General features: G+C 38.7%; 1 protein-coding gene across 3 annotated transcripts in view; it reads left to right on the forward strand.

Moving 5' to 3' along the window:
* Window positions 1–19,314, forward strand: part of ca16b (carbonic anhydrase XVI b) — a 435,606-nt gene that overhangs the window by 388,727 nt on the left and 27,565 nt on the right. For all 3 annotated transcript variants that reach the window (XM_034166391.1, XM_034166392.1, XM_034166393.1), the window contains 10 exons: window positions 1,069–1,160; window positions 5,137–5,228; window positions 8,933–9,029; window positions 9,130–9,212; window positions 12,252–12,386; window positions 12,480–12,614; window positions 12,698–12,870; window positions 13,001–13,136; window positions 18,210–18,356; window positions 18,776–18,869. In XM_034166391.1, coding sequence (XP_034022282.1) covers window positions 1,069–1,160; window positions 5,137–5,228; window positions 8,933–9,029; window positions 9,130–9,212; window positions 12,252–12,386; window positions 12,480–12,614; window positions 12,698–12,870; window positions 13,001–13,136; window positions 18,210–18,356; window positions 18,776–18,869 — 1,184 coding nt within the window. The remainder of the gene's footprint in view (window positions 1–1,068; window positions 1,161–5,136; window positions 5,229–8,932; window positions 9,030–9,129; window positions 9,213–12,251; window positions 12,387–12,479; window positions 12,615–12,697; window positions 12,871–13,000; window positions 13,137–18,209; window positions 18,357–18,775; window positions 18,870–19,314) is intronic.

Genomic DNA, 19,314 nt, shown 5'->3' on the forward strand with positions numbered 1-19,314 from the left:
CAACGCTTGACACCAGAAGTAGCCTCAAAGTTAGAAAAATAGCTGTTTCCCCACAAAGTAGTAAGGTTAAGAAATGTTGTCATTTTTAAACATATGTTTGACTGTAACAGCATTAGTTTGTATTTTTTCAATATATTAGTATTTGTATACTATGATCAATAATACTCAAAAAGGGTGCAAGCATAAAAGTAGTTTTGGAAATGCTTTCTTCCAGTAGCTGCCTTCCATTGCAAACATTATTCCATATATGGGTGCTTAAACACAACGTAAATTTTTTAACTTGGCAAAATATATATATTTTTTTTATTTTGCTTTCATTTCTCAAAAATGTGAGGTGATTGGCAGAAACTTATCTTATTAACTTATCAGATTTAGATTCAGCACCCCAAATTACCCAAAATCCATCGAAAAACTCCATGCAAGAAAAATCGTGTTGACCAGTGTTATTCTTTTTTGATCATTTGATTGTTTCAACCAACAAATAGTAGTTTCAGATGGTTTTTCTTAACATAATCAATAAGCCATAAATGCAGTCATGCAGATTTTTGTCCCTTGTCAAATCCATGTTGAGTGGATAAATTGAGGGATGTCAAATCACTCATCTTGGTTTTGGGAAACAGTGTTGTTGGTATGTCTCTGTGTCGGCATCACACTTGGAGCAGTAGCTGCTGGCATTATTCAAATGCATTTTCTACACAAATACAGCCTCTAGTTGAGTTTTCTGCCTTTAAAGTTGGAGCAGGGCCTCTTCAGCGTGGAGAATGTTGCCCTGAAGGGGAAATCTCTGTATTAGTTGTCTTCACATTGAATAAGAGCAAAATTTGTCACTGAGCAGGCCACAGGAAACAGGAACAGAACGCACAGAGTGTTTCGTGGACGTGCTCACTTCCATGGACTCTGTTTGGGTGTGATCAGTTCTGTTCTGTCTACTCTGAGATCTCAGTGTTTTCTGTTCTTATCTCATTTTGTTCAATATTTAGATTTCATCTGTGAAGCATGGAGTCGTGACTGTGTAACAGTGGTTAGCACGTTTCAACTCCCGTACCTCCTCCTCTTGTGTTTCTGTAGGAGATTTTTCCAGACTGCTCACTTCTACGTGGAGGAAAGCAGCTCTCCTCGAGTGGTGGCCAATGAGAGCATCCCAGTCATCCCAATACCAGGTAAAACATGGCACAATTTTACAGCCAGTATTTGAATCACAATTTAGTGTGTGCTAGAGAACTATGTTTACATTATAAGTTAAATAATGCCCCAGATTTTTTTTTATTAACTGATAGCATGAAGTGTTATGCATTTATGAATGTAAACCTATCGACCATGCATGTTTTTTAGTGTTTTTAGGATATATTACAGTGGTGGTTGCATATTCACTTCCTATTAATTTACATGTGAAATGGGAGCCACTCCGTCAGCATAGTTGGCTGTCTTTTTTTAACCTGTAATGTTCTACGTGGCAGGGCGACGGCAGCAAGTCAATATTAGACTTTACTTTCACAGTCTTTTAAAGCACAGAGACATTTCAAGGCTGTGACATTATTGTTAAAGCGCACTGCTGATGCCAGTATTGACTCTGTTCATTCAGCTTTTATTGCTTCTTCTCTCACTTTGTGCAAGCAACAGAAACTCACTGAGCAGTAACTTTAAAGGGCAGTGTTTGCTTAAGTTACTGCTTGGATATTTGTGGGATATTATCAAGTTTTAAAGGAGTTGTATGATCCAACTTTTTAGCAAGCTCATAAATGTCATCAGGTGTATTAAAAAGAGATCTTAAAGTTTGTTGCTGAAAGTACATCATTGATACTGAGGTGATGCATTGCAAATAAAGCCATACTCAAAAGGTGCCTTTGGACCAAGCAGTTCTGGGAGTCCATTTTAGGGAACACTCACTCGGGGATCACCCTCAAAAACGTCACACCACCTAGGGTCTGTTTTCTGCTTCTGGTCATACCATCAGCAGGAACCTGATAGAAATATACACTTGTATCACAGATGGCACCTATTGTGCTGGGAGAGTCCCGACCTTAGAGTCAGAGTTTCAAAAAACCCAACATGAACAGCATTATCTGAACTGTCGTCATCCTCAATTCCAGGCTGTATAAACGCACAAAAAACAGAGTACTTCCTCCAACAGTGAAAGAACTACAAAAACAGGTCCTGGAGTGTGCAACACCTGTGCCCTACATGTTTAACATAGTTTCATGAAATTCTTTGTGATTCAGCAGCACCATAATATGTGGTTCTGTGTGATATTGACATTTAATCAAGAGTTAAACAGTCATGACTTTGAAATTGACCTTCCAACGACGCACATATTTAAGTCATGTGACCAACAGAAAGGTGACATGACTCATGTTAGTGTTAATCATGGTTAACTTTTCCTCATCTATGTTTTAATAGCCAAGTGGCCTGTGTGTGCGTGTATGCGTGTGTGTGTGTGTGTGTGTGTATGGCTTCGATCACAGAGAAACTAGGTAGAGCTGAGATTTTCCGTCTGGTATACTTATGTATTTTAGGTCTAGGATGAACACTGTGAAAATGGAAAGTTGATAGGACTAATATTTTTGGAGAAATTAGCGATATTAGCTAACAACAGTGAGCAATGGACATTGTGCTGCAATGCACCATGGGAGTTTGGGTTTTTTAAATGTTTATTGTGTTTTTATAGTTCAGTTGGTTTAGTCAGTTTAGTTAAGTGTTGTGCTGCCGTTGCCATGAGAAGTGTAGTGCGTTTGATGTCTTCCTCCACTGTCCCTGTTTCTGGGTGTGTAAAAATAAAAGCAACTGCTTTCGGCAGAATGCAGAAAAGGCAAAAAGCTGTGTGCGGGTATAACCTTGATTATGGACAAACTAGGGAGAGCTGACATTTACTGTTTGGTATGCTTATGTATTTTGGGTTAAGAATGAACACCACCAAAACTGCCATACAAGGTACTCACTACACACCGGGAGCAACTAGGGGATTAAGGACCTTACTTTGTGACTTTCCGATCAGGCTGGGATTTGAACCGAGGATCCACTGGTGTCAAGATCAAACTTTTAACCACTAGACCATCACCTCCCCTAACAGTGTGCATCATGCTTGGAGATCATTTTTCACTCAGCAAATCCCAGAAGCTGGTTTTGAATACAGGAATTTACAGGAATTCACACAAGAATATAAGTTGACTTTTTTACATTTGTATGTTATTGATATTTTACCATGATTTTCAAAATATTCTACAAGCTTCAGCTGTAGTTTTTGAAATTCTTTAACAGTCTTTTCAGTCTTCATGGATATCATGTAGTTTAATTGTTCTGAGTTAATGCATAATTTGGTTTATAATTCAATGGAAAATCATTCCAGGTCCTACTTCCATGTCATATTCTGTTATTTCAACATTGACAGTTCAAATGAAAGGTTAAATCTAGGATCATTTAAATATGTGCTTCATTTGAGATTTTTCTTCCAGGAGATGCTAAAAGGTAACATTCGATACAAAATTAATTTGGTTTCTGGGGCCCCGTGGAGCCTATACCCAGCTCCTGGGGGGGCAGTGCCCCCAGACCCCCTGCAAATTTTCCTTGATTTCCTTCATTTCACAGCCCTGTAGTATGTTTTCTGCATGAACAGTTGTAGAATTATTGGAATTTGAGGATGTTTAACCTCAAACTCCAGTGATGTATCGCTGTAAAACACAGCTCAAAACGAAGTTTGTGCAATTCAGTTTCAATTCAGTTTATTCAACTTATATAGCACCAAATCACAACAGAATTGCCTCAAGGCGCTTCACACAAAACAATAAAAATAAAATAAATAAAATGAAATTAAAAGATTAAAAAGGCACAATAATAGTAATAGTAAAAAGCATAGTAACATAATATTCCAAATATGCTAGCCACATGAAAGGGAAAACAAGTGCCTCTTAACTCTGGACTTGAAAGTCTCTACAGAATCTGACTGTTTTGTTGACGCAGGGAGATCATTCCGCAGAACAGGGGCACGATAAGAGAAAGCCTAGGGACACAAACTAATCCTGCATCCTGCAAACGCAATGCCCGGGCCGGTACATAGGGTTTAACTAGATCAGCCAAGTAGGGAGGTGCCAGTCCGTGAACAATTTTATAGGCCAATAGCAGAACCTTAAAATCTGATCTCACAGACACAGGAAGCCAGTGAAGAGATACCAAAATGGGTGTAATGTGGTCAAACTTTCTGCTTCGTGTCAAAAGTCGGGCAGCAGCATTTTGAACCAATTGGACAATAGGCCGACTTTAAGAGACTTACTATGTAACACATTGTACTATGTTTGATTCCCAGCCTGTGCAAAGTTTTACATCCTCGCTTTCCCCCACCCTTTCCTGTCATTCTTTCCACTGCATCACTGCAGTCAAATGGAAGAATATTTGGAGGCAGATGTGGATCACCACCAAAATTTGCTGTTATTTATTTATTTATTTATTAACTGAGGGTGGTCTCACTACAAACCTATGTCATCCATCAATTACTTTGTGAGTTGTGGCATCTGCAAACACAAAGACGCAAAGAGGGCAATCACATGATCACTGGGGGGGTGTAACTGATTACATACATTTTCTATACAGGGTTATTTCCAGTAAAAAAAATAAATAAAAAAAGCATGTTTAACAAGCCAGTTTGTGTAACTGTCCCAGATTGTTCTTTCATATGTTGTTGGAATTATTCATGTTATGCATCTCCAGATAAGAAGGTTTGTGTCACAGATGATTTTATCTATGAACAGCATAACAAGCTGTAAGCGCTGAGAAAACTAAAAGCCAGACGGCCTCAGCTGTACGGGTGTATTAGTTAAGACAGCAGTCCGTGTCAGAGCTAATGACAGCTGCACCACCTGTACTGCTGCCCCTTTGTGCTGGTGACCTGCCTCATCAGAGGTCACTCAAGCGTAATTTGGGACGGATTTGTCTGCTGTGAAACAGATGCTGCCTCCTGTAAGTGCTGAAATGACAAAATCAACACTTTAAGGTGTTGGTCTGTTCAAAGCAGCACATGATTGTTCTCTTGTTTTGCTTTTCTTTTATCAGACCTGCACTCTTTAATCTGAATTAGTGACAGTTGATACAAATACACAGTTGAAATACACCACTGTTGTGTTTGATTGTTTGTTTTTTCGGCTGCAGATGACATGGAGGCCATCCCTGTTAAACAGTTTGTCAAACACATCATGGAGCTCTACAGCAATAATCTGCAAGGTTTCTCTGAAGAGTTTGAGGTAAGTGCACTTCTAATCAGTTATTGCATTTAAAAGTGCATTCGGTATGGCATTGTGGTAGCTACAATGTCACACAATAAATGATAGTCTCTTTTTACATTTTACCCCCATTTCATCTTACTTAACTGTGTGTGTGTGTGTGTGTGTGTGTGTGTGTGTGTGTGTGTGTGTGTGTGTGTGTGTGTGTGTGTGTGTGTGTGTGTGTGTGTGTGTGTGTGTGTGTGTGTGTGTGTGTGTGTTCAGTTAATTGGAATGGGTACTTTATATCTTCATAGTTATTTAAAAATGACAGCTGAATTCAGTTTTTACACATTTTCAGTGGTCGAAGGTTTACGTACATCAAGTTGTGTGTCTCTTTGAAAGGAAAATTTTTGAAACTAATGCTTTTGATTGGAGAAGCATCTGGTTGACTTATTGTCATAATTAGGAGTTATTTGGGGCTGTAAAACACAAAGTAGTTGCACAAACATACAGCTTTGATGCAAATAAAGTGTTTAATATGTTGCCACCATCTTTTTGATCCAAAGCAGTCTTCCTCAGGGTGTGAGATTAGTTATAAATTGGCTGTGTTTAAGGGTCTACCTGTGGTATCAGTGGCTTCTTGCACATAAAATTTATGACTGTTAACAACTCAGGTTCTTCCTTATGAGCCATGTCCAAAAAGTTGAAGGTGCTACAAGCAGATGGAACGTCTGTTGTAAATACAAGAACCTTGGGACCCTACAGATTTTTCATCATCCAAGAAAAGGTTGCCAAATTACCTATCGAAGTTGAAATTTGGTTTAAAATTATCTAGAAAAGTCCCAGGATTATACATTAAAGGAGATGTTGCATGGTTTTTAACATCCCAGTTAGCAAGACAAGTCTCTCCACACACATGTGCTAATAATTAGTGATCTCTGATGTATTTTATTCCTCTCACTCTGAGCGTTAGCAGGTGCATTTTCGGAAAACATCTCACTCTGCAATTCTCTGCATTTTTCAGTGTGTGACGTACTTATTAGCAAAACAGAAACATCTCGATGACTGACGGAGAGAGAGGGAAACAAACCTGCTCTGTCCAAAAATGAAGCTTCTGAGCTGCCGCTTGAAAGTGATGGCTCAGATTTACAGAGGATTTACAGACAGGAGATGGCACACTTCACCCCGAAGCTCTTAACTTTTTTAGAGTGACAGATTTTGGAACCTAAAGTGTGGTGACACGCTGTTTTTGTGGATGCTGATTTACTGAAGCTATGTACATGGACACAGGGACATCTCCATTTCACAGAGTGCCTGGACACGGACATGGATTTGTTACATTGGAAAAAGTCAGAATACATTATTTCCAGGAGTTAATGGGCTTTACTTTATGTGCCACCATCGTGAGAGAGGTAGAGCTGCAGCCGGCGATCTTGTGTGCCTGCTTCATTGATAGTGGGGAATTTACATTTGGAAATAAATCTATAGCATGCCGGTGAGTCTGGCATTTTGAGGATTTTACCCCTTTTGTGTTTTGTGGCAAGATTTTTTTTTTAAATTTGAGAGAGTATAAATTTGGAGCCAGAGTGTGTGTGTGTCTGCGTGCGTGCGTGCGTGCACGTGCGGTTTTTTTCCCAGTAGCAGGTGTATTTTTTTAGATTTTATTGATAACACTCATAATTAATCATGCACAAACCTGAACCTGGAGCAGAGATTGTTATTGACAGGCTCCGTTTATGACTCGTGGCCACAGGTGCACTGAACCTTCTCAGAGCTGCAGCTTTTTTTGACTGCATCAAAATGATCAGTTTTCACTTAAAAACGAGTCATCATAACATGACATCACACTTATGTCAACTTTGGAATTAATATGTGCCTCCATTCTTAACGTTATCAGCTGCATTCCACTGAAGCACATGCTGGGACGCTAGTAGCTACGTCACTTGTCGGAAACACCCGAGTACTCACGAATACTTTGTTTTTGGAAGTGTCCGTAGCTGTTTGCTGTGAATGCTGTATACTTTGAAACCGGTCACAGAAGTGCACAAAGTAATCCTGGTGGATCATCGGATGGTCACTAACAGCCTAAAATCTAAATTGTTATGATTTTGGTGCGACATGTCCTTTAACAGAGCGTTCCATCACCATGACCTAAAGACCAGACTTGAATGGGTGGGTCACCCCTTGGAGTGTAGTCTGCTTGAGGTTTCTTCCTCAGTATCATCAGAGGGAGTTTTTCCTGACAACTCTCGCCTGTGTGCTTGCTCTAGGGGTTGGTAAGGTTAGACCTTACTTGTGTGAAGTGCCTTGAGGCAGCTTTGTTGTGATTTGGCGCTATATAAACTAAATAAACTAAAAACTAAACATAAACTGTTGATCAAGGAGGAAGTCACTAATCCAAAATTGGCATTGAAGCTAAAGAAGAATTAAGCCTTATATAGGCCCTCAGGCCCATTGGTGCCAGAGCTTGTCCTACAAGGCTGTTGACCAAGGAGGAAGCCCTTGTTCCTGAACTGACATAATGTAGACAGAAGATTACAGTTAATCACCGGGGCAGAAGTGGAGCCTTTTGGAGGAATATTCTGTGGTTTGATGAGAGAAAATGTAACCATTTGACCATAGTGATCCGCGTGCCCTATATGGAGGACAAACTGAATTGCTGTACAACATGAAATACATGGAGCTAATGGAAAAATGATTTTGAAAGTTTTTAGCCATGGTGTATGTAAACATGTTGTCTCAGCTGAATATAAAGATATTTCTGTGCAGAATTAGTGTGTACAATATATGTGTGCATGTGCATATCTGGAAAGTGATTAAAGATTTTGTGTTTGCATTTGTTTGCACGGCTGCTCATTTTGAACAGATGGTTGAAAGAAAGATGAAGAGGGATGGAGGTTAATTAGATGACAACTATCTGCTAGTTGACTGGATTGTAGCACCCTTTATGTGAATCCAGGTCAAAAAAGGAGGCAGAAAGCTTCACCCTGTGAGGTTTCTGTCTAATTGGGGTCATTTGATGGATTTTTGTGCACAGATACTTGAAATTCTCTCAATGAAGCTGTGTTTGAAATAGTATTTTTCTGTCCGTCTTCCACTGGAGGCCTGAGTTCAAGCCTCAGTAAGCATCATCTTAGCTGCATGCCCTGAACCCCCGTCAGCTTCAGTCCCACTCTGCAGCATCTCTTTCTTCTTTTGATTCCTTCACGCATCAATAGCGTCACCAAAAAATTTAATTTCAGCTCTTTAGAAACATGCAATTTCTGTGAAAGTATAGTATTACTTGAGTAAATGCAATGTACTGAGTAGCTACATTTACATAAATGTAGGGTTCCATTCTGAGCTGAATCCATTCTGAATGGAAGAATGGAGTGAATCCACGTGGACCATAATAATATTGATAAGATGCAGGTGTATTTAAGTACAATCACATCGGTTATTTTGACATTCAAAGAAAGCAGCTCCTGTTGCCTTGCCTCTTTTTATTTCAACAATGAACCCTCATGTCATACTTGACATGAATGTAATTGCAGCAAAAAAAGGAGCAGAGCAAAATCTTACCATCTCATTGTAGGCTCTTAGAGATATACGAGAGAAAGTATTCATCGACGATAATCTATTGTTTAATCAATTATGAAAATAATTTAGTTGCCACCCTATTAGGTTCTGTGTAAACGTAGCTGCTGAATGTTATTTTAGTCATTTGTTTTGTCTTTGATAAAAAGCCACCTTTCTTTTGCTAGGAGGTCCAGCGCTCGACAGCAGATTTGAAGATCACAGCAGATCACTCCAATCATCCCGATAACAAGCACAAAAACAGATACATAAACATTGTGGCCTGTGAGTCTACTATGAAACCAGGATTTTCTGTATTGCCATTGAAATGTGAGTCAACCTGTTAATGTTTCACACCCATGTATGTTCTGACTGTGTTTTCTAGATGACCACAGCAGGGTAAAATTACGAGCACTCGCAGGAAAGGATGCCAAACACTCTGACTACATCAACGCTAACTATGTGGATGTGAGTTTATATATACAGATGTGTTATATGTGCTTGAAGGCTTGTGAAGCTTCTCTGTCTCAGCTGGGTGTTGTGAGTGAAATAGGATTGTGCTGTGAAAAGATATTATCCTCAGTGCTTAATTAATTTTTGCGCGAAGCTGAGAATTTCATTTAAGGATCCGTTCAGGAGTTAAAACTTAGGTATTCAGCCCCTGACTGCTCTTATTACCTCCACCAAGGTCTTTGAGTTTTGGGTTGATTGTTAGTAGAATCATCATTTTGATTTTGTTTGAAGTTGTTTTAGTTTTAAGAGGAAGGATCTATTAAATTCTAGTGAAGAACGAAATGAAGATCAAGAAGTTAATTACTTTTATAACATGAGAAAATGTTGCTGTTTGTCACAAAAAGAAGTCCACATTCTTTGATTTTAAACATTGGAGGGCAGGTGTTTTACAGCAATACAGATTGGGAATCACAGATGTGACTTTATTTTAATATTCAGTTTTGATGCTTTCAAAAATGGGTGTGCTGTAAAGCAGTAATATTTTCTACCTGCTTTTTACATATTAAAGGATATATTCCATTTTTTTACAGTCCTAGTCATTAGGTGTGGACAGTACACTAGTGTCATTGTGATTATGGGCATTGTCAATGCTGTCAAATTAATGCCCCCCCAACATACACACACACACGCGCACGCTCGTAATGTGACTTCTCTATATTTTTCTGAGCCCTGGACATGTCTGGAACATGACATAGAGAGATATTATTTAGATGTAGCTAGTTACAAAGTCATTTTCACATTCAGTCATCACGGTCATGAAAATATGGATAAACTGATTCTGTTGTGACACTTGTGTAAGCATTAACGGTTGTTAATTAAATATGGCCATAGATAGTTAGACGTAAAACTGAAAATTTATTTATGATTCATGAAGGTCTTTGTCCAGAATATAACTTTAAAGGAACATATTTGAAAATGAAAATAGTCCAGCTTAAACTGTTGCTGAAATGAGGTAATTATTAAAGGAGTCATATCGTGGTTGATGTCTAATAGTGAATATCTCCAAAGTCCCACAATTCTGTGACTGATTTCAGATTCACCTGATATGACATAAGTAACAGAAATACACCCCAAATGTTTACATTTAACCTCACATTGTTAAAAGATCATCCCTTCACATGTGATCTCCCACATCTCCCAGTTAACAATGATAGAGTCTGTGTACTTAACAGATTATCAAAGTTTTTTATTGACAAAGAGGCAAGACATGCTACCTCTCCCAAAACATGGTTGAATTAAAAAAAAAAAAGATACTGTGATATGAAACCACCAACATCCAAAAAGTGAAAAATACAGTGATATTAATTTTAGGACTTATTGCCCAACCCACTCGTCATTTTTACCCGAGGCCATCAAAATATGGCCATCGGATATTGCAAAGGCTTTGCGCCCATCATCCATCTGTCTGTCTGTGTGCAACATAATTCTAGTCTTATTGCTTCCTGGGTCTTCAAATTCACAGGGAACATTCTTGAGACACAGACCTTGGACAAGTTCAAAGATGACTAACCTTGACCTATTTTAAGAGGTTAAACTGTCACTTTGTTTCCTCTGTTTATGCTATGAATCATACAAATCTGTTTTTTTTTTGGGGGGGGGGGGTTGACAGCCAATCAGAGTAGAGCAGCACCATGACGTCACTGGGTTGTCTTTCTTGCGCTCCAAAGCCAATTAGTTTCTGGCCAAACAATGCTGTTTTTGTAACCTGATAACACCTCTGGAGTGATGTACAAGACATCTCACGGATGTTAGCGTGGTGATGTTACTGGCTGGTCATGCTAGCTGCTAACTGCATTTCGTTTCTGTGTAAATATAACCTCTTTATCATATATTATTTAACCTCTTCTAAGCCTGTATATCCCATTGATGGGAAATTTCACTTTTTTTTGTGAGATACTGACAAGCCAAAATGAGGCGGGTGGTAGGGGGTTAAAACCTAGCAATAAATAAACATTTCTAAAACTGAAAACATTATTGTTGTAATCTGATAACACCTCTGGAGTGGTTTACAAGACATTTCGTGGATGTTAGTGTGGTGATGTCACTGGCTGGTCTTGCTAGCTGCTAACTGCATTTCATTTCTGTGTATTATAACCTCTTTGTCATATATTATTTAAAAGCTAGTGATAAATAAACACTTCTAAAACTGAAAACATTGTTTTTGTAACCTGATAACACCTTTGGAGTGATTTACAAGCCATCTCGTGGATATTAGTGTGTGTGATACGCATACATGCGTATCACACACGGTCAAAGCTAACTTCCACCCTTTTCAAAAACTTGTGTATGCGCACACACACGCCCTCCTGCAGACACCGTTAAAACATAAATAAAATATTGTTTCTGATTTATTGATTGAGTCTATTCCGCAACATCAATATAAACATACAGAGGTGAATATATCAGTGATACACAGATAACACAATACAGCATAAACACTTATGTCCTTTGTGGTCCTTGCAATACCAATTAAACAATTGTAAATTATAAAGAAGACAATGCTCATACGCCCGAGAGTATTTTAGCATTGCGTTATATTTAAAACATTTTTAGCAATCAAACATGCTCTCCTTTAATGATTGTTTCATCTATGCAAAATCTATATTAAAAACATCAGCTTTTATATGCGGCATTGTGTAGGAAGAATATCTTAAACTTGTGTTAAATCAACATGTGGATCTGCTGTGGTGACTCTGAGCAAAACCCAGTCAATAGGGCAATGATTCAGGAGTTAAAAGTCCACCATACCCACAAATCAACTATGTGTTTCTACTTCTTAAAGTTATGCCCATAAGTGTTTTTGTTTGATTGATTTTAATATTTTACCTTGTTTTCCTAATATAACATTAGATTTATTTAATATAGGACAATGTTTGACAGCTGACAGGCATCATGTCAGACTCTTTGCCTGACCATTGACAAGTCTCATTTACTCATTAGGATATTTCAGCAATTATTTATAAGTGAATTTTTTTTACATCTCTGTCCTTTCAGGGATACAACCATCCCAGAGCATACATAGCTGCCCAGGGTCCTCTGAAATCTACATTTGATGACTTCTGGAGGATGGTGTGGGAACAAAACACCGGAATCATCATTATGATCACCAACCTTGTGGAGAAAGGGAGAGTATGTTCACTTCTGTCACTCAGTAGATTGAGTTATGTTTTTGTATTTCTGATGTGCTTAAATTTCACTCTTTGCCACTGTTGTTGCCTTCAGAGGAAATGTGACCAGTATTGGCCAACAGAGAACAGTGAGCGGTACGGAAACATTGTGGTGACCTTGAAAAGCACCAAAGTGCACGCCTGTTACACGCTGCACCATTTTCTTATAAGGAACATGAAAGTTAAAAAGGTAAGGCATCGGTGTTGTGATATTTGGTGCAGGGTGTCCATGTTGTGTACTCACTTTTGTGACATTTGTGTTTTTTACTTTAGGGTCAGAAAGGGAACCAGAAAGGCAGGCTGAATGAGCGCGTGGTGGTTCAGTATCACTACACTCAGTGGCCCGACATGGGAGTACCAGAGTACACACTCCCCGTGCTCACCTTCATCAGTCGCTCGTCAGCGGCTTGCACTGCAGACATGGGTCCGGTGCTGGTGCACTGCAGGTACTGACGCCACCGTGTTCTGGAGCTCAATGAACGTCACCGAGTGTTAGACTTGATGTTTGCTGACTGAGTTAACAGCTCCCTCTATGGGCCAGCCATGATGCTTATTGCTTTGTGCTCTGCTCTTCAGTGCAGGGGTTGGACGCACGGGAACTTATATTGTCATTGACAGCATGCTGCAGCAAATCCGGGACAAAAGCACCATCAGCGTTTTGGATTTTCTCAAACATATCCGCACACAACGCAACTACCTAGTCCAGACAGAGGTAAGAAACTCTAAATCTTCAGGTGGGAAGTTGGACTCCATCTGTTAAAAAAAGAATGTGTTATCAAAGGTTAAAGATGGAGCAGTTGTGGAATGAATTCAGTTTGATACTCTGGAAAGCTCAGCTAAAGGTCATGAACAATGTGAAGGATTTAAACTGCAACATATGAGTCAAGCTCAAGACAAATCTTTTTCTGACTTTAAAAAAAGTCTGTTTGATATTTCTGTATTTAGGTTAAGAAGATATTTGATTTGATCCTACAATAAAAGCATAAATTATGGTAAATGGTGTCTGTTTGTTTGACTGTCTACGGTGATGTCTTCAAAATACAATGAGGAGTTTCAAACTTTGTGGGTAAACTTGCTCTTGGGTCTAAGGTCAGGTCAGAGATGAGATATTGAAACACTGTTTTCTGCATAGATTTCTGCTCTCTTTGTGCAAACTAATACATCAGACCTCTGATCTTAATGACATCAGATGATGGAAAGCAAAGTTGAAAAATGATCTCTCTTGTTTTTATGAAATGCTTAGTTCTTAATCTGCCAATACACACAGTCTTAAGACGGTTTCATTTTAGGGTTGTAAGTTCTTGTTGTTATTATTGTATTTCCTTTTTTGTGAATATCATGTTTTACAGTGATAAACTGATTAATCACTTTGTCAATAAAATATCAAGCTGTTTAAAAAAAAAGTCAATGTTTCCTGTTTCCAAAGGAATTGTCTTCAGATATATGGTTTTGTCAGATTTAGTAATATCAAACAGAGGAAGCTAACCAATCTTCATTTGAAAAGTGGTAATAAAAAAAATAGCATATGTTCATGAGAAATTATCCAAACAACTAAAAGTTCTCTCAGACAGTGAAGGCTTCCATGAAGGCCTCTCTTCTATGAGAGGCTTTCTTTTAGTCCTGCTTGCTACTGTAATAGATTTAACATTATTTCTATACAAAAAAAACTAATAATAACTTCACTCATAGTGTGTGTGTGTGTGTGCGTGCGTGTGTGCACGCACGGTTTTTCCCCGGGAGCAGGTGTATTTTTTTTTTTAGATTTTATTGATAACAACACTCATAATTAATCATGCACAAACCTGAAATATTGTTCAGGTTTGTTCAGACCTGTGTGTGTTTTTAACAGTCTGCACTAGGGGCCGTATCTTCCACCTAGCATAAAGCAGCTCATAGCACGATTCAAGTATTTTTGCTAGTGTACAACCAATGCAGTTCTTGTTTTCACACCTAGGGCCCAAGTTACCTAAATCATTGGTGTGCTGGTCTGAAATGAGCTATGATCAGGCATACTGTTGATTAACTGCCATCATATCACAGCAGAAAACATTTGTACCATAGACCACCAAAAACATGGTCTAAGGTTGAGCACAGACTTGTTGTAATTGTGTAGGGCAATATTCAGATGCTTCAACTGTTTGTTGTGATTTGGTGCTATATAAAAAAAATTGATTGATTGATAAGTGGGTTAACAACATGCATGCACTCTGCTTGTATTACAATGAAAGCAAAGACAACTGAAAATGTAAAAAAAAAAAAAAAACCTTGCTGCTTCACCTCAGGGAGTATTGGTGTCTGCTCTCTGTTGGCTACTTCAACATTTTGGTGCAGTTCCATTAAATCTGCTTACAGAATAGCAGTGCATCATATTCTTATTGCATTCCAGCTTTTAAAGGGTATGAAAAATTCTGGTCTGATTGGTTAATTCCATGTTACACCCAAAACACAACCATGACTATTTGAGTGACGAAATACAGCCCCCTTGCACAATGCACCTTACTATGCACTCAGATTTTGCGCCATATAAATAGCAAAGTGGAGTTGGACACACCCCTAAATGCACTTGTGCTAGTGACTGTGCACCTCAGATCGTCAAGATGCAAGGGCCCTAAATCCAACACATTCTTAGATATTACCACTGTAAACTTTACAGTTTTTTTTTTTTCATGAAGATCTGCAATATTTTCTGACAAATGTTTTTAAAAAATCCTTTTGTGGATTCGACTTTGGCCTATACTCCACCCCTCCAGCAAATGTCCTAAAAATTGGCCTTGAGAAAGTTTTTGCAAAATCCTGCTGACAAACTGCGCTAAAAATATTACCTTCTTGTAGGAGATACACTGATGCTTTAAACAGTTGTTGACAAGTCTGTGGATTGATTAATCAATCGTTTTTCCTGTTGTTTTAATCTGATTGAACTTGGACCGGCCATTCATCATATTTTAGTAGTCACACTGTTCTTCTCCATAATGCATAATTATGTCTCCATAATTTAGTCCAGTTATTTCCAAGGTATTCCCATAAGCAGTGGTGGGCACACTTCCGATAATCCGTTAACAGATAATTATCGAAGATAATGTTTTCATTATCGGATTATCTTTTTAGATAAATTTAAAAACCATCATCGGACTAATTATCTTCCGATGAATTGCCGTCCGATAACTTTTAGACCGATAACGTAGTAAACTAAACTGAACAGTGAAAAACATTTTTAAAACTATTAAAGCAGTTGAGACCTACCTGTTGAAAGTTTCCTAATAGGTATGTTGTTTTATCCTCTGTAAGCAAAGGAGAACTGGAGACCAAAAAAATAATTTCCTTTAACACCATACTGATACGATCGCAATATCACCAAGTTATCCAGAGGCATACATTTTTAACTTATGGTTCAAATTTTAACCTACTCATTTTGGACAAGTTATTTAAAATTACTTTCATGTCTGAAGCTTTATAAAGTGAAAATATCAGATATATGTTTTCGTTTTAAAGTAATGTGCTAATTTTTAAGGTTTTGTGAGCACATGCTGTGCCAGGCAGCAATGCATTATGGGTACCATAGGGTAATCTCAGACGTTCACGACAGGACAAATGCATTTCAGACACTCGGTTCAAGCTCCACGGACAACAGCATTAAACTCTAGTGCATAAAACTCTCGTGAATATATTCTCTGGGTTTATAGACGTTAGTGTATTTGTGTTTGTTAAATTCCACGCATCTTAAAAGTTAAATGTAGCAGACACGGATTATCTGGAATTTTGTTTGGCAGGTTTTCAAGGCCGCTCGCTACTGCCATCTACTGGCCAGTAGTGTTCATGGCAGTATTCGCCCCAAGAAGTACTAAGCATCTGGGTACCAGTAGATGGCAGTGTTCTATTTATTTTAACCCGTTATATCAGATGGTGGTCAAATCAACTTTTTGGCTTTTTTTTTTCTTCTACAAATTAAGTTTAAAAACAAAACAAAAAAAAAAAAACATTACAAGACAGCTCTGCGGTTGGATGCATGAAGCTCTTCAGCAGCAGGAGGTGGTCGTGAGATGTTAAAGCTTGTTACTCCACTACATGATGCAGGACGCGCGATTGACCTGAAACTCGGTCCATAAAATTCTCGCACGAATAAAAAATCATCTGAAAAATGGCCAAAACACGCACAGTGTAAAGCCAACATTTATGTGTCAAGATAAGGCTTTTCAGAACTGACCAGTTGTTAACCTTGTCCTTTGTTTTATCTGTTTTCATTATTTATTATTGCATTTTAACCTGTGAAGTGCTTTGTGACTTATGTCTGTGAAAGGCACTATATAAATAAATTTACTTACTTACTTACTAATACTGAGTGCACGTTTTACAACATCATAAAAGTTTTAAAACATGCACACATCATCAAACGTGTGCACGGCATTAATAAAACATGCACATATTAGGCTTAAAACTTTCCTTTTTGCTAAAGCTTATAGTTAGGGCTGGATCAGGTGACCCTGAACCATCCCTTAGTTATGCTGCTATAGACGTAGACTGCTGGGGGGTTCCCATGATGCACTGTTTCTTTCTCTTTTTGCTCTGTATGCACCACTCTGCATTTAATCATTAGTGATCGATCTCTGCTCCCCTCCACAGCATGTCTTTTTCCTGGTTCTCTCCCTCAGCCCCAACCAGTCCCAGCAGAAGACTGCCCCTCCCTGAGCCTGGTTCTGCTGGAGGTTTCTTCCTGTTAAAAGGGAGTTTTTCCTTCCCACTGTAGCCAAGTGCTTGCTCACAGGGGGTCGTTTTGACCGTTGGGGTTTTACATAATTATTGTATGGCCTTGCCTTGCAATATAAAGCGCCTTGGGGCAACTGTTTGTTGTGATTTGGCGCTATATAAAAAAATTGATTGATTGATTGATTGACATTCTCTCCACATGCAAAACATTTTGCGATGACACTTCCAGGGCTCCGTAAAAATGCCTGTTTTTACAAATAAAAATGGAATATTTTACAAAAGCACATTTATCTTTAAACCAACACACGACACACGTCACATTAACGTGTTGGTTTGCATAATGAATGAATGAACCAATCAGTGTTTAGCAGAGGCACTTTTACCCAGAATGCTTTGCAGTCTGTGTTTGTTACAAATCCTCAGAATTAGTGCCTTATTCAACATTAAAAGATATATGTTATATTTTAACTTTGTACAAATGACAGAATTGACATTAATGGAGTTATTCTATCAGTATTTTCACAAAACCATAAGTTAGTATGACTTTATTTTTCAAGACCTCCGCCTGACCGGAGTGTTGTAATTGATAGAGAGCTGGCTTTATGGCTGCTCTCTGAGTGACTCTGTGCTGGGAGCGCTGTAATAAACAAGCGCTTCCAGCAGGGGCAGAATGTTGAAAGAAAAATGATGATTATGATTAGTAGAGAGCTGATTTTGTGGGTGCTCTCAGGATTCGTCTGTGCTGTGTTCTACAGGGGGTACCGTAATCAAACATTCTGGCTCATTCTTTGGGTCTCCTGTCGCTTTTGATGCTTTCAAAAGCGATTGTGTTAAAATTAATTTGCTTCTTAGTAATCACAGATATCAGAGACAACACCGGAATTTATCGGTTATCGATTATCTGTAACTTCCGATACATTTTTGGGTGGTTTATCGGTTTGTCTTTATCAAAGATAACTTTTCAGTTGTCTTATTATCTGTTATCGAAGTTAATTTTTTGGTTATCTGTGCTCACCACTGCCCATAAGTCCACTTACTGCTGTTTTTACTCTTTCCCCATGTGTCTGCTTTCTCCTGCTAACAGGAGCAGTATGTCTTCATCCACGATGCTCTGATGGAGGCGATCCTGAGCAGAGAGACAGAGGTTCCCGCCTGGCAGCTTCATAGTTATGTGAACAGCATCCTCACGCCCAACTCGACAGGCCGCACACGGCTGGAGAAGCAGTTCAGGGTGAGTAAACCCGCGAGTCTGACTGGTCCGGTTAGACGAGCTGTCAACATCACCGGCACCTCCAACTGAAACGGGTGCTTTTTTTGGATCAGACGCTTGTTAGGAATGTGTGCTGTGGTTGTTCAAAACAGGAATAGATTCAAAGCGTTGCTTGATGTCACGTCTGTCACCCCTGCTACCTTATGCAAAGCTGCATGAATGTTTCATCAAGTGCCATTGCTTTCAACATCAGGAGAGAGGAACTAATAACCCCAAACATTGTCACTTCTGTCAGGGTTCACTTGTATATTTGTTCTGTTCTACAAGGTGTGAAACAACATATCTTATTTTAGGAGTTTTATTTTAATTTGCAGCACCTCGGTGGAATAATCAGCAGCTCTTTTTGATTTGTTTGTCTTTGCCCTCTGCTTCTCATACAGCTGCTGACTCAGTGCAACATGCGCTTTGTGGAATGCTTTAGCGCCCACAAAGACTGCAACAAGGAGAAAAACCGGAATTCATCAGTGGTTCCTTGTGAGTACCTCATCAGATTTGTCACAGCATACAGAGACAAGCTTTTGTATTAAACACATAAAGCTGATAACCATTACAAAGATAACAAATGGCTGCCAGTGTAACTGAGAACAAAAACAGGATTTAGGAGTTTTTCCTCACCACTGTCATGTGTGATTGCACATAGGTTGGTGGGATGGGTAGGATCAGTAGTTCACTGGGTAAAATAAGTATTTAGCACGTCACCATTTTTCTCAGTAAATATGTTTCTAAAGGTGCTCTTGACATGACAGTTTCACCAGATGTCGGTAACAACCCAAGAAATCTATATATGTAACGAAACCAATCAATCAATCAATCAATTTTTTTATATAGCGCCAAATCACAACAAACAGTTGCCCCAAGGCGCTTTATATTGTAAGGCAAGGCCATACAATAATTATGTAAAACCCCAACGGTCAAAATG

The sequence above is a fragment of the Thalassophryne amazonica genome, chromosome 3 (genome assembly GCF_902500255.1).
Source record: "Thalassophryne amazonica chromosome 3, fThaAma1.1, whole genome shotgun sequence".
NCBI lineage: Eukaryota > Metazoa > Chordata > Actinopteri > Batrachoidiformes > Batrachoididae > Thalassophryne > Thalassophryne amazonica.